The 16,036-nt window shown below is 38.3% G+C and overlaps 1 protein-coding gene across 10 annotated transcripts in view; it reads left to right on the forward strand.

The window, feature by feature from the left end:
- MYO5A (myosin VA) overlaps positions 1-16,036 on the forward strand; it is a 212,025-nt gene that overhangs the window by 176,818 nt on the left and 19,171 nt on the right. For 4 of the 10 annotated variants that reach the window (XM_081511474.1, XM_081511477.1, XM_081511478.1 and 1 more), the window contains 7 exons: positions 145-343; positions 2,376-2,450; positions 3,735-3,828; positions 8,950-9,096; positions 11,111-11,265; positions 13,243-13,332; positions 14,916-15,066. In XM_081511474.1, the coding sequence (XP_081367600.1) occupies positions 145-343; positions 2,376-2,450; positions 3,735-3,828; positions 8,950-9,096; positions 11,111-11,265; positions 13,243-13,332; positions 14,916-15,066 (911 nt within the window). Of the gene's footprint in view, positions 1-144; positions 344-2,375; positions 2,451-3,734; positions 3,829-8,949; positions 9,101-11,110; positions 11,266-13,242; positions 13,333-14,915; positions 15,067-16,036 lie in introns of all 10 variants that reach the window. The other 6 variants (XM_081511476.1, XM_081511480.1, XM_081511479.1 and 3 more) reach the window with 3 other exon arrangements.

The raw sequence follows: 16,036 nt of genomic DNA on the forward strand, positions 1-16,036 counted from the left end.
TCTAGACTCTAATCAAGTCAGAAGCTACACAGACACTACAGAGTCCCCATTTTTCTGCCCTTGCAAGTGAGCACAAAGCCTCGCACCCACCAGGTAGGGACTCAGATGTCACCTTCCTTTCCTCCCTGTGTGGCTTCTCCACAGGCTCCTGGAGTCCCAGCTGCAGTCTCAGAAGAGGAGCCACGAGAATGAGGCTGAAGCTCTCCGTGGGGAAATCCAGAGCCTGAAGGAGGAGAACAACCGGCAGCAGCAGTTGCTGGCCCAGAACCTGCAGCTGCCCCCAGAGGCCCGCATTGAGGCCAGCCTGCAGCATGAGATCACTCGGCTCACCAATGAGAACCTGGTAAGGACAGCAGAGCAGCCCTCCATGCTTTTGGAACAAAACCTCCTTCCTGGCTGGGAAAGATGCCGTTCACTGCCCCACACTTGTCACTCTCTTTCTCTAGCCCAGACGGCAGACAGCAGGGTTAAAGTTAGTCAGGGAGCAGATGGCAGAACCAAAGAGGGCTGTAGGTTGATCTTGGTTGGAACTCTAGGGTCAAGGAGAAACATCAGAATTCAAGTTTCTACATTCTTGATTCTTTTTAATAGAATTCAGACAGTGAATGGAGAGATTTTTTTTTTCCCCTTTCCAGATAGATTCTGAGTGATGGCACAAAGTCCAAGTTTTTTTTTTTCTCTTTTCCTCTTTCCTTCTTTCTTTTATAGAAAATATTTTCCAAAATATTTCTTTCTCAGTCACAAAATAACACTTATTACAGATTTCTACTTAGGTTTGATAAACATATTTACTAAATTAAAAGTCATTGAAAAGTTATACTTCCTTTTTTTTCTTTTTTTCGCGGGTGGTGGTGGGGCTTTTCCACATGGTTTATAGGGTCTCAGTTCCCTGACCAGGGAACTCCCAATTCCACATTTCTATATAAAATCTATACTAAAATGTCAGGCTGGTTTTGAGAAAAGCTGTTTAGGGCTAGTGGTAATTGTTTCTTTAATTCAGGAGTTTAATAACTTGTAATAAAATAGTTTGGATTTTCTCTGAAGATTTAACAACATGAATTATCCATTAGTGATCATTTGCATTAGAGATAGTTTTCTAGCGTCACCTGTTCAACTATCTTTTATATTAGCTGGAAGCGAAACCCCAAGGTATTCTTTTCCCAGTCTGTCCTTCTGCTGGTGAGACTGTGGGAATGGGAGAGATGGGTGAGGGACTTGAAGTCTAGACTCTTTCCAAAATGCCTGAAATATCACTGATTTGTGGGGGAAGATTTGAATCATGAACTATTTCAAGATGTCATTTTATTACTCACAAGTATATTGTTGCTTAAACTAACAGTGCTTCGGTCCCTAGGAATTGATAAATATACTCAATAACATAATAAAGATTGATTAGCATACAAATTCTGTGCTTTTAAATCATTATCTTAAAATACAAGGTGAAACCATGAAATAAAGATGCCTCTGGGTGGTAGATTCTCAGAGTTGTTTTGCTAAGTTGGTTAAGCATTTCCCTTGCAATCTTGTGTGCATTATTACTTTTCTTTTCCATTTTGTATAGCTGATACAAAAATAAATCAATCCCTTCCATATTCTAAGCTGGTGAAACCTAGTTTGAATTTTAGGAAAACTCTTTGTAGGTTCGTAGGCGTCTCCTGCCTCACTGATTGCTAATTCAGGAGAATAGATTCAAACTTACCTACAGGGGATGATGCAGTTTTTCACTGTCATTAGAGTGTTTTATTTTTGCATTTCCGTAGGAAGCACTTGGGCAGAATATTAAAGCACCGGTGGGCCTAGGCTTTGTGTTCTTTGAAACTCTACCCTGAAAACCCTTCCCACCCACCTACGCCACAAATGCAAACACAGAGATGACTGTTCTGCCTCCTCTAGTGAGCAAACTTCACAGGTTGCCCCAAGCTGCCCTTCAGAGAAGGAAGGCACACAGCTTCCACCCAGTCTTTCCAACATCAAACAAGAGCTCCAGCTTGGCCAGTATTCTCACTTTGGTTTGAATTGCCTTCCCCACTCTTACCGCTGCTGCTGGCAGCAGAGAAAGTGCAGCAGTCTAGGAGCAGGTCTGAGGAGTGAAACAACAGCCTTGTCTGGGGAATATGGACCACAGCTCTGTTTACCTGCTAACATCGCCTGTTTCCTCTGAGCATGTGAAAATGTACTTGTGGATATAGAATCAGAATCATCTGTACTAGAAAAATTAGAGGACAATGACAGATGTCAAATCAGAGCCTTTTGAGTCTATAGATATAGGTTCCTTATTTGTGTTTTAAAATATTTTAAAATTGATTTTGCTGAGAGGTAGCATTTCCCTCAAAGACTCAGAGAAAAACGAATGTCCATTGTGCCTGTTTTTTCAGTATTTTGAGGAATTATATGCAGATGACCCTAAGAAGTATCAATCATATCGGATTTCACTTTACAAACGGATGATTGTATGTAAAAGAGTGCTTCTCTGTCGTCTTCCTCACTGTTTCTAGCCCTTTATAAGTGAAGAGCACTCTGCCTGCCCTTCCTGGGAGGTCTCTTCAGAAACTTTCACAAAACCTGTTTCTCCCCACAGCTGTCTTTTAGCCAGTGGTGTCGCCTCTGTCAGTGTCCTGCGTCCATTGTCACCTTTGGTTTGTTATTAACACTAGGCTTACAGTGTGATGGAAGCAAAATATGATTTGAAAGGTAAAGTAAAAATCCAACAAGCACAACTGAACACTTTGAAATGTTAGCAACTGTTCCTTTTGAATCATTGCTCTAATATCTAAATCAACCTTGTCTAAATTGGAAGAAGAATGAATACTTGTATTTATAAATGCCTTTTAAAATCCATAACCTGAATAACAACCACAAACCTCTTAAATCATTGCTTTATTTCCGCTTGAAGCTCCTGGTTTGCTGTTGCCTACTTTTCTACTTAATTATCGATCGTTTGACTCTGCCTGTCGTTTGAAAGAATTCTTGATTAGAGAGCCAAGTATCACACTTTTTTTTTAACCCCTGCCCATGAATGTACTGCTTTTGTTTTCTCTTTTTGCACAAATCATATGGAATTATCTCCTTTTTTCCCCTACAAGCAAAATTGTATTACCCAGGAGATTTCTATGGGTGTGTTATCTAACTGCCACTTAGTCTGTCAACCACTCTATACTGTTCTCTGTGGTTATTTTTTAACTTACCTTTTAATTCCGGAAACCTCTTAACTTTTCCTAAGTTACAGGACTAGTTTTAGCCTCTCCAAAGGGTGGAACTCATAGAGACAGTGCTTCACATACGTAGGTGTCAGTTAAAAGCCTCTAATTTCAACCATCCTTAAAACTTCACACAAAACTGTGTGCCTTCATCAAAATTTACCTTGCTTATCCACCCTTTAAATGAAAAACTCTCTACTGAAATAGCAGTACATTTTATGAGCATTTAATTGTTTTGCCCCCACGGAGTCTACTATAGTCTACTCACTCCATAGTGAGCCTGCTGTCCATCACGCTGTAAAGGAGTTACTGCACTGTATATTTTAACATTTGCTTTTATTATAGCTGCCTTTCCTGTTGCCTGCCAGTTTTAGCCAGGTGGGGCTCCACCAATGAGCTTTTATGGAGCTTTTATGTAAAACTAACTTTTTATGTAAAACTAAGTACTGTTTCTGTAACTTTGTGTCTGCTTTCCTTCTCTGCATTTTAGATGGCTTATTTTGATCTTTCTGTTATATTTCTCATTTTGATCTTTAGGATTTGATGGAACAACTTGAAAAACAAGATAAGACTGTCCGGAAACTGAAAAAACAACTGAAAGTATTTGCCAAAAAAATTGGTGAACTAGAAGGTATTTAAACATGTTTTTATGACAGTTGCTGAACCTTGGTTTTATATACTATACTATATACTAGTGGCTTAAAAGTATGGCTCAATTTGTGTGTGACTATTAGGGACAATAACAAAGGTGACTTTCAGCAAACCTGGCCTCCGTGGAGTGGAAATTTTCATTGCTGAGTAGGGAGAAATGTTCTTTTCATGGTAGTACCAACTTACAAAGAGAGAATTAATTCAATAAACACCTAATGGCTGTCTTCTATATGCCAGGTACTGTGCTAGGCAATATTGCATATCAGTTAAGAGCGTGGATTCTGTAGCCAAGTTTCTTGGGTTTAAATACTAGCTCTTCCACTATTGGCCAAGTTACTGAACCTGTCTATTCCTCACAATTCCCACCTGTTAAATGGGAATGATAATGATATCTACCTGACATGGTTTGTAATGATTAAATTAATTAATATGTGGAATGAATTTAGTATGGTTCCTGACACATAGTAAATGCTATCTGCAACTTATTTTTATTACTGTTATTCTTAGTATTAGGGATACTAAGATGAGTAAGACAGAGTCTGCGTCCTCAAAGAACTTATCGTCAAATGGAGAACAAAAAGAGAAGTAAATAAGAAAAAAAGAATTGTAGTTATAAAGGAGATTCTATAAAACAAGATTTATATGTGATGATGATGGGAAAACACCTTGAGAAAGAATCAAATATCAGTTTTTATTATATACAAACGATTCTTGTGGGTGAGTGTTTGTTCCTTCATTAAGTAGGTGCCAGGGATGTAGCAGTGAACAGGGCTAAAGCCACATTGTAAGCTTGTTCCAGCAACAATCTCATTGTTCTAGAGATTTTGAGCCCCTCTTTGGAATTGCCTTCAGACTATGCACGCTATTATCATTTTGACCAGAAATGATACTGTACAGTCTGACTACCCATCTATTCTGTCATTGTCACTGAATAATTTTTGCTCTGCTCAAAGGGTGAACATTCCCCATCACTGGGAATGTTCAAAAGAATCTGCCATGATTGACTGTCTGGCTTTCATTCCTCCAACATGCCAGGCCTGCCATAACTCTTCCATCTGTTTGATCTTCCTGCTTCTCTTAGTCAAGGCCTGCTTATTCTTTGAGACCAGAGTTATATGTCACATGCTCAAGAGCAGCCTTTCCTGATCATCCAGACAGACCCTACGGCAGTACCCTCTGTGGTACCACATTTCACCTCCCACCTTTATGGTTTTCACTGTCACGTTTTTAGCAAATTTCTGTCTGATTACTGGCTTCCTCAATGGATTGTGATCTTTTTGAGCATGGTGACCATCTCTTATTTCCCCTTGTTTTCACAGCACCTAGCATATTGTCTGACCTGTCATAATCATTCCATTAATGTTTGTTGAATGTGTAAGTAAGTGTCAGAAATATTTAGAACAGCAACATGGATATTTACTGTGAAGAGGATAATATTCCTTTCCATGTACAAATACTGAAATATTTGTTTAGATATCAGATAGATTACTTTACAGTCGTGTTTTATTATATAATCCTTTAGCATTATGTGATTCATCTATTAAAATTTTGAACCTCCAAATCACATACATGGGCTGTAATATCTATTGGCAGAACTTTAAAAAATCTTTATTCAGAGAACCTTTCTGCACTTAACTCTGCATTAATTATATCATGAGATGATAATTAGAGTATCTGCTTACAAGCAACTGATTTTAAGGGTATTAACTTGTAAAATTATTTTTTAAGCTCCTAATAATTCATTTACCATATGTTAGTAACTTTTGATAAATAGAAAAATCACTTATTTTACATTTTTACTTAGCTTTCTTTGATATGTGTATTTTTACTTAAAGGGATAGCTGAGAATATTTTGTGATGTTAGCGATTTTAAGCCATTATCTATCAGAATTCAACCTCATCAGTTAAACTATCCTGCCAATTATATTCTTAAATCTATAAGGACATTTGAGAAGGTAATTCATAGATTAAACAAAAAAGACATGATAGTCTTAAAAACTGAGTTAAATGATACACTTCTACAGAATAAGATGAAATTGGCTTATGCGTCTTGAGCACTTACTGAGTGCAGTGTCTCGCCCCTCCCCGAGGCAGAACATAAAGGCTACAAGCTCTTCCCATACCTTTGTCTCCTGTTGTCTTATCCCCACAGTGTGTAGAAAACACTGATAACTTTGTATAGCAAAGCACCTTCTAATAGCTATAAGTTTTCTTATTTTTTCTAAATATATAATATACTTAAATTCTTCTGGTTGAAAATAGCAAGACTTACCTCCTCCTATGGGCTACACTTAATTAAAGAGACATTTTTAGACACCATCTAAGACTGTTTTAAATGCCAACATACCTAATTTTAGCAGAAATTATATATCTAAATCAAGAGTGTTTCAAAGTTTGATGTGCTTTGTACTATATTTTAATCAGGAGTGGGTGTTCCATCTCAGTTTTCATAAAGTCAAGGAATTTAGACCTAAAAGAATTCTAGAAATCAGTTAATTACTTCATAGGAGAACGGAGCTGATGCCCAGAAACCGTGACTTCCAAAGTCTCAGCCACTTAGTGGCCAAAGTGGAACTAGAATCCATGCCTTCTGAGGACCACTGACTTCTCTCCCTTGTGTTGTATTTCTCAACAGACTCTTTCTTCTTATAGTAATTCATCTGACTGTCTCAGTTAAACCTGAGATCAAGGTCTTCCCTGTACCAAAAGTGAGGGGGAAAAAATCATCCAATTTCCTTTCTTTTTCTAAGATAAAAAGGTTCAGGAATGTTTTTCCCTCAAGTATAAATAATCTAGATGATAGAAATAGGTATTGCTTCAGATCTTTCTAGAAAGATGTCTGTATTAGATGGAGCATTGGGCTAAATGACCCCCAGAGTCCCTTGAGTCTTTAAAAACTGTGTAGTATTCTGGCTTCTCTTTCAGGTTTTATATTTTCCTGATACTACATAAGGGTTGACATTTTAATTAATACATGATTTGTTAAATAAATCAAGGTTATGTTGAGCTGATACCTATATTTTATCTGTGAGTTTTTGTAAAGACTCTAATCTCTGACAAGAATTCAAAGACAGAGAAAATTTTAATGAAAATATGGCAAATTTTATCTCTGGCATTTTTATACAGAACCAAAAATATCTTCTTTAGAGATATGTGAAAGGAAAGTGAAGGTTTCTTTTAAAACATGTAATGTCTTAGTTAAAATATTCACTATATTTCATAGATTCTGAGGCACACAATTTTTCACATTTTAACATCTCTGAAATTATGATGTATCTTATAGCAGTTGTTAGATTGTAGTTTAATTGGCAGTATCTTTCCTTCCTTTGTGTTATATAAAGTAATACTATATGTCATAATCAAATATGATAAAATTGGTAGGTTTAAAACGTTTTGAGTTATTCAGAGTCCACATATGTGTGTTTGTTGATAAACTTAATATCAGTACGTTGAATCTGTTTCCTTCCAGTTTCCCCTCATAGAATTGTTTCTGTGGCTCTAAGCAGCTAGTTCATAGATGGCAGGGATTCTATTATTTTGTTTTACATATAGAACATATACAAGAGCTGTGAGGGCCATTGTGTGCTGATTCTGAAATCCCCCTGGTGTTGTGTTTAAACTGTCTCCAGAAATAATTTATGTAAAACTAAATAGCTTGAATCTCATATCTCTTGTGGAGATGCATGCATTTTTCCGTTAGTCCTATGGTTCCAGACTGTATCATACATCTGAAACACTAGGTTATGGGAGGTGGCCACAGCCCTGATTTGTCCAATTACAGTATGATTGCTCTTTAGATATCATAATGTTGATAGACGGTGGTGATTTTCAGCGCTGAGAGCCCCGATGTGTGATCCTGCAGCATGAGGTGGACAAGGTGTCACCAGGCTCTCTGCCACACGAGCAAGAGTGCTGGCAGTTACTGATGTTCTCTGTGATAACCTCGTGCTGTGGAACTGGCTTCCCAAAACTAACACAGGAAATTGCCCAGAGTGACAGGAGAAGCACTACTGATACCTTATGGATTCAGCAAGATAGAACTTTCTAATGCATCTGATCTGCATTTTGTTTGCCAACACTCTCTGAACTCAAACTTAATCTGCACTTAAACAGATGTCTTAACTGCTGCTCTTCCTATAGATAAGAGAATTAAAAATGTGCTTGCTAGCATATAGCTCCACAAACACTGTTGTAACTCGTGTTCCCTTGCATTTCCCAGATGAGATAAAATTGGAGACTTTTCTTTTAACCCCAAGTTCCCTTCTCACAGCTGCCATCAACAATGGTGATTATTTTTAACATCTGAAAGGGTTGTTAACCAGTGGTTGTACTTTTTTGGTTGCAACTTTGTGGTAGGATTTTTAACACTTTACTAAAACAAACAAAAAAATGAATAAATTTAGGAAATTATTTTAATATTAAATACTGAGGCTTCCCCAGGTGGCTCAGTGGTAAAGAATCCTCCTGGTAGTGCGGGAGATACGGATTCAATCCCTGGGTCTGGAAGATCCCTTGGAAAAGGAAATGGCAACCCACTCCAGTATTCTTGCTTGGAAAATCCCATGAACAGAGGAGCCTGGCAGGCTATAGTCCATGGGGTCACAAAGACTCAGACACAACTGAGCACACACACACACACACACACATATTAAATACAGGTTGTTCTATCTGCTCACGGTTTCTTCGGGAATGAAGGATGCTTCTATAGAATATTGAATTTCCTTGTATGAATTAAAGTCTAAATATATTTAGACATTTATGGTTGATACTGATTAGTTAGCTAAGAAGTTAAGCCACTTACTTTGGGGACATTTAATCTTATTACAAAATAAAATGTATTACAAAAAGATGCTTTTGAATCAAGTAAGATTCTTGATGTTGATAGTAGTAGTAAGTACTAGTTGTCAGAGTGACATTAACGTATCGTTTTACCATCTATCCATCTAGTTTTACCAAAAAAGAATTATTTAAAGAAGGGGCAATTAAGTGCAAATATGGCAAGTTTCTGTTGTTACAGGGTTCACTTAAAATTAATATGAACATGAAACCGCTCATCTTTTCTACCTGGAAAACATTTTTCTTCTTTTTGTTTCTAATGAAGTGGGCCAGATGGAGAACATATCACCAGGACAGATTATTGATGAACCCATTCGTCCAGTCAACATTCCCAGGAAAGAAAAGGATTTCCAAGGAATGCTGGAATACAAGAAGGAGGATGAGCAAAAACTTGTGAAGAACCTGATTCTGGGCAAGTATTTCCTGTGTGAGATGAAAGGTCTTTCTGGTACATGTCAGTGGTGGGAGAGACTAGTCACTCATTTATTAAATATTCACACTGGTTTCTTGAGTCACCCTTGCGTGCTGTGTGCAGTACTGCCACAGCATTCTGACCCCTCATGGCTGTCAGTCACCCTACAAGGACACCAGCGAGGGCTGCCTATTAGGGTCACGTGAGGCCTTCTCAGCTCCTGTTGCCTGTTATAGTAACCCAGGAAGCTTTTGAAAAGTGTTGTTATATGTTCCCCCCTACAGACTAATTACATCAGAATGTCTAGAGGAAAGAACCTGGCCATGTCCCTAGTTCTTTTTTTTATCTCTCAAGGGATTCTAACGTGTAGCTAGCTGCAGTTGAACACCACTGTCCTAGGCCATTTAAGTCCCTGAATTTTTCTTGTTCCTTACTTCCCTAGGAAGGTATATGACTAAATATGTCAGGAAAAACAGTTTAATAGTAGGGAAGGAACAGAATTAAGGAAAAGATTCCAGCAGTGGACAATGGAGATGGGAATAGAAGAAGCCCTTCAGAGCAGCAGAAGGCCTTTGAGTCTGGGTATTAGCCCACTGGCTCTGCAAGAAGACTTTTTAGGGGAGCATGGGAAATAGTTCAGGAGTGTATGCAGCCCATAAGTTGTGAGCTCAAAACACTACAAGCCTCTCCTTTCAGCCTTTGCAGAGCATTCCTCCCCTCCAGGTGCCAGGGTGGCAGCAGTGTGATCGGCAGTGGTTTAATGTTCCTAGAGTTCATGGTGTTAAACTTAGAACTATATATAGATGCAGAGGCGCTTAGGTTTCAGTGTGATCTTCATTTTGAAAAAATGGTAAGAAGCCACTGGTTTTTAAGCACAGAATTAAAAAAGATTCATCAATTCAATAAATGTTTGGGGCTTTCCTACCACGTGCTAAGCATTTTCTAGGTACTGGGTAATGAACAAAGTCTCTATTCTCAAAGAGTTTATATTCCATGGGGTGGGGGGAGGTAGATAAAAACAAATAAGGGGGTGAGAAAGATGAACAGTGAAGGCAGGTGTACGAATTTATATAAAGTTGTTAGGAAGGGCCTCTTTGACAAGGTGATCTCCTTTGGACAGAGACCAAAGGAAGTAAGGAAGCAAGTCCTGCTGATAGCTGAGGAAAGAACATTCCAGACAGAAAGCCTTGGGGTGGGCACATGCCTGGCATCTTCACCCAGCAACAAGGAGACCCATTTAATGGGGGAGCACAGTGAGCTGGAAAAGGGAACAGGCCAGATCACACAACCATGGTGAGGATTTCAGGTTTTACAAATGAGTGAGATGAGAAGCTACTTGGAAGATTTTCAGAACAAGAGTGACATGATCTGACTACATTTTCTTATAGAATTACTCTGGTTGTTGTGTGGAAACGGTACTACTGAGGAGCAAGGGGTGAGTCAGGGAGACCAGTTGGGAAGCTCTCACTGGGATCCAGGAGGAGATGGTGGCGGCCTAGACTAGGGGAGCTGGTAGAGAAGTAGCAGGATTATCCTGGACGTGTCTTATGTGTAGAGCCAACAGGATTTGTTGATGAATTAGATGTGTGATGTGAGAAAAGGAAAGAAGACAAAGATGATGACAAGGTTTATATCCTGAGAAACTAGAAGGCAGAGACTGCCACTTACTGAGATGGGACAACTCCTGGAAGAGCAGGTTCCATGGAGGATGGGCTTTGTGGGACCGGCCTGAGCAGAGATGGCAAAAGCCACTTGTTACATGAGCCTAGATTCAAAGAAAAAGTCAGGGCAGGAGATAGACATTGGAGAGTTGTCATTGTGTAAACAACTAAGATTCTCATGTCCCTATAGTCAAGAAATCCTCTACTCTAAAATATGCTTTTTAAAAAACATGACCTATTTACCCTGAATGATTGAACTGTTACATGAGAACTGTTCTTTTATATCTCAAAAAACATTCCTTATGAAGACTTTCAAAGTTATATAAGACTGTTTTTCCTCTTTTCTTTTTTAGAACTGAAGCCACGTGGCGTAGCAGTCAATTTGATTCCAGGGTTACCAGCGTATATCCTGTTTATGTGTGTTCGACATGCTGACTACCTGAATGATGATCAGAAAGTAAGGTCATTGCTAACATCAACAATTAACAGCATCAAAAAAGTATTAAAGGTTAGTTCATGTTCAACAAATTTCTCATAATGAATATTAATGATGACAGGGTGTATACAGAGTTATTTTTCCATCCTTAAACATGCACTAAGTTGCCAGTTATGGCCACATTTTAGTCTTAACTGATACCTTCCATTATAGGAAATATTCATTATGTAATGTGTCTATGTGCTTTCTTTCAAAACAGGGCTCAGATTGAACAATAATCAAAATTGATTCAATATACTTACATTTAGTTGTGAAGTAAACTAAGTTTCTTCATAGAAATAGTCTGCTTTGAGTCTGTCTTAGAACTAAATTAAAAATACTTAGTGAAGTTCGTATGTACAGAGTTCATATATCCAGGGAATATGATGCTATAGTTAAAATAGGTGTTAAAAATGTTTAGTAATACCTAGCCCATTCATATAAAAGGCTGTCTGATAAAATATTTAAAATTCTCTTCTGACTTTTCTTCCCATTATTCTCCAGCTCACCCTATAATTTTCCTTGTTACCTGAAATGCCTGGTTTCATGTGAGAAGTAACACATAGATACTAATCAGAGAGGAAACACTTGGAAAAGGCAGTGAAGTTATATAATAGAACAGAAAGCCCTACATAACTCAGTAATCACTGAGTCACGTTGCATAATCATCCTTTTGACAACCTAGACAAACAGTGAACATTATTCTTAGTTTTAACCGTTTTTCAGTGCACAGTTCTGTGGCATTAGGTACATTCATATTGTTGTATAACCATCACCATCATCATCTCCAGAACTTTTTCATCTTCCCCAACTGAAACTCTGCACCCATTAAACACTCTCCCCCAGCCCCTGGTCATAACTTTTAATGCCGGCTCTCAGTCCCTACTACACAGATACTCTATGCGGTTACATTCTACAGTGGTTACTAAAGTGTGGAGTTTCTAAATATTTTAACACTCAAAAATTGATGAATGTCTTCTGAATGGAGCTCATGTAATTTTTGGTATATTGATGGTATATTGCATTTATTAGACTATGAATTTTACTACTTCTTAAGTTAACGCCTACAAAGACAGCAAAACCAGATCATGAAGTTTTCTCCCTCTCATCTTAATTACAAGAAGAAATTTATCTAATTTGACTAATTATTGTACCTGATTGTTTAAAAATTTAAAATGAGTAGATACTTGGGACTTCCTTAGTGGTTAAAACTTCCATTTTCCAATGGTTAAGACTTCGCCTTCCAATGCAGGGGGTGTGGGTTTGATCCCTGGTCAGGGACCGAAGATCCCACATGCCTTGTAGTAGAAAAACCAAAACATAAAATAGAAACAATATTGTAATGAATTCAATAAAGACTTTAGAAAAAAATTAAAATAATTTAAAAAATGTAAAAAACGTAGATTCATGAACATAACACTCTTTTGGAACATCCTTTTTTTAAATTGAAGTACATTTGTCTCGTGTCCTGTTTTGATTTAGAGCTGTTGTTTGACATGCGGCCCAGTACTGATGAAAAGCCAAACTGTCTAGTGCCCTGCACAGGACTCCCTCCATCCCATGTCTGATTCGCTCCTCAGAAACTGTATCTTAATCAATGACACGATTTTCAACCTAATCTGGGTTTTAGTGCTTCACAGTGTTTGTGATTCTCTTTTGTACCTTTAGTCCTTTCGTATTCCTTCAGTAACCCCCAGGGAAGTAAGTTTGGGTACGCTAGACTTGGTGAATTGTTTTCTGCCTAAAGGGATTACTAAGCTAATATCAACAGAATGAATGGGCATCACTTTCTAATGGCAAGAAAACAGATGCCAAACAAGGTAACAACTAATGAATTCAGTGGTTGAATTCTGTAGCAGCAACATGAGGCTTTACAACTGTAATGTGATTGATTTTTATAATTGTTATTAATGGTAAGTGAAGGAAACAGGCCTTCTGGTATCTATTCAGTTTTTTCAGGCTTTTGTTTCCATAAGGAAAAAACTAATTTAGGCTTATTCTCTCTTTTAGAAAAGAGGTGATGATTTTGAAACCGTCTCCTTTTGGCTTTCTAACACCTGCCGATTTTTGCACTGTTTAAAGCAGTACAGTGGAGAAGAGGTGAGAAAACCTTGATTACAAAACTAGTAGCATGCTATACTTTCTATGAACTTTTTAAGGAAAAAATTTAAAGCACAAAATGTTTAGCCATTTGTTAATTTAGAAACCTGAATTCAGAAGTGGCTTGACAGTGTATAGCTCTATTTGACATTCATTATTTATGAAACTGACTTGGGAAGTGGTGTAGTTTCTTCCCTCTGACAGTTTTTATTATGAGAAAGCACAACAGAAATAAAATGAGCATTGGTCATTGAACAGTTATCGCACTGAAACTTTTTGTTAAGATGTGAAAATGGGGTTTTCAAGGATAGATATATTGCGCTATTTAAAGAAATGAATCAATTTTAGCTTTCTATAATACATTAAAAGTGATCATGTTAAAAGATATCTCAAGATTTTTCCAAAAATATGTTTTGCTTTTGCCTGTAGTGGTGTGTTCATCAGTTAGTTGATAGACTTCCTATTTCAAAACTACATATTTATAATTATTATTTATTAATAGCTACATCATATATATCAGATAGCACTCACTATATATTACGTTGTTTATTCTTACATCTCTGTGAGGTAGGAATTCTAACCCAGTTTTACAGATGAGGAAACTAAGGCTCAAACAAGTTCATCGCTTTGCCCACGTCCTCTCAGCCATAAGGAGCTGAGCTAGGATTTTGGGTCTGCCCACCTTCATGAGCTTGTGCCCATAAATGCTGCCCTTTGTGCCTCCCCATCCTTTGCTGTCAGGACAGGCAGAGAAGCTGAGCAGTGGCCGCTTTCTGAGCACTCATGGGCTTGGAGCAGAAGACTGTCCTGGCAAATGATGGGAAATACAGTATGAATAAGACATGGCCCCTGAGCAGGTGGAACTGACAGACCAGAATCCTCCAGAGGGCCTGTTAACTGTCCTGTCAGTCCCCAGTTCTAGACCATGTTGTCAAGTAAATTGTAGAGAGGTAAATGCTTGAGTGTGGCCAGAATCCATCAAGTAGGCAAAAGAACCTGCCTGTACAGTTGGCTTTCTGTGTTACCACATACCATCAAAAGATTCCGTTCTAAGCTTGGACTGAGAAGCCTGTATGAATACCATAAAATATAATAAAGGAAAATTTTTTATTTATTCACCAGTCTCTGTAGAAATGACCAGTTTTAAGAAAATTATGTATGTCCTTCAGGTACAGAATTTATAAATAAGACTATTTAATGAACTGAAGTTAAGAGATTGGTACTTTACATAATTTAGTGTTTGGCAGTAAACCAGCTGTTTCATAAGTGAAAACACTCATTCGTTTTTTTTTTCAAATTGAGTTCCCCTATCTTGTTTCATTGACATTGCTGGTGGAAAGGCTTAAATGCTAGACTACCAAGTTTAGATATTATTCAAATGCTAGTAAGAAGTTGAAGCAGGGACATGATAGAAACACACACACAAAATTTGGAACGGATTATCCTGGCACTTATGTGGAAGTTGGATGGGAACTCTTAGGAGAAAGGTAAAAAAGAGCATGGGGATGTTGATCAAATGAGAGTTAAACAGACAGGAGACATTTTATTTCATGTATGTCATTAACTCTGGATTATGGCTCTAGGGCTTTATGAAACACAACACCTCTCGCCAGAATGAACACTGCCTCACCAATTTTGACTTGGCTGAGTACCGGCAGGTGCTCAGTGACTTGGCAATTCAGATCTACCAGCAGCTCGTGCGGGTGTTAGAGAATATCCTTCAGCCAATGATTGGTAAGTCCAGGGCATTGCTGACGTCCAGGTCTGTCTCGTGGCACGTGTGTCAGAGCATGTATTCATATGGAGAAGGTAAAGTAGTAAGACTCAGTCTCAAAATTAGCTGAGGAATCTCAGAACCACAGCCATGACTAACTGGGGCACATCAAAATCCCTGCTTCTACGTGGTGGAAATGGCAGGATCTATTAATAGTTTCCCTCTCTAATGTGTAATGCCTCTCTCTTAAGATGGGGTTATGCTTTATATCCAGCAACAGACCTCCAGTTTTCAAAAACAAAAATACTTGAAACTTTCATCGAGGGCACTACTGTAGAGAACTTTCTAGGGACCCAACTAAAACTAAAGAGACTGAGAAGGGTTTGCAGATTACCTGATTGGCTATAGTAACAGGGCTGGGAAGGTACCATGGCAACAAGAACAGGTCTCAGACACTCCATGCTGAGTTGTCCATCTTATGGCCCCCGTGGAATCGTTAAAGGCAATTTGTTTTAAAGTTGCAGTTTCTCATTGGGTGAGCAACTGATCAGTGTGTGTGTCTATGTATATGAGATTCCATGTACCTCTCTTTATATGTGTGCACTCACTCTGGGTATGTATGTACATATCATGCTACCTATATTCCTTTGGAAAGTGTAGCAGGTGTGAAATTAGAATTAGAAGGCATGTAAAAACTGCAGGCTGCTGATTTTGTGCGAAGCTGTTGAGGGAAGCTCAGGGCAAGGAAGGGCCCAGCTCTCCAGCCCCATGTGACTCCCCTCTCCAAAGACCACTGCCTGGTCTCCTGCTTTTCTTACTACTTGATTTGTTTGCTTCTGAGGCTCAATACTACTGGAGAATACTTATATTCTCCCTAATTGCCTCTCTCTTAAAAACCTCTGTCTCAAAAACCCTCCCAAGAAACTTTACACATGTGCTATTAAGACTACTGTTTCATATTTTAGAAAATAATCCATTAGAATTTCATGG

Source organism: Giraffa tippelskirchi, chromosome 7, assembly GCF_054371585.1.
Source record: "Giraffa tippelskirchi isolate mGirTip1 chromosome 7, T2T-mGirTip1v1.2.pri, whole genome shotgun sequence".
Taxonomy (NCBI): Eukaryota; Metazoa; Chordata; class Mammalia; order Artiodactyla; family Giraffidae; genus Giraffa; species Giraffa tippelskirchi.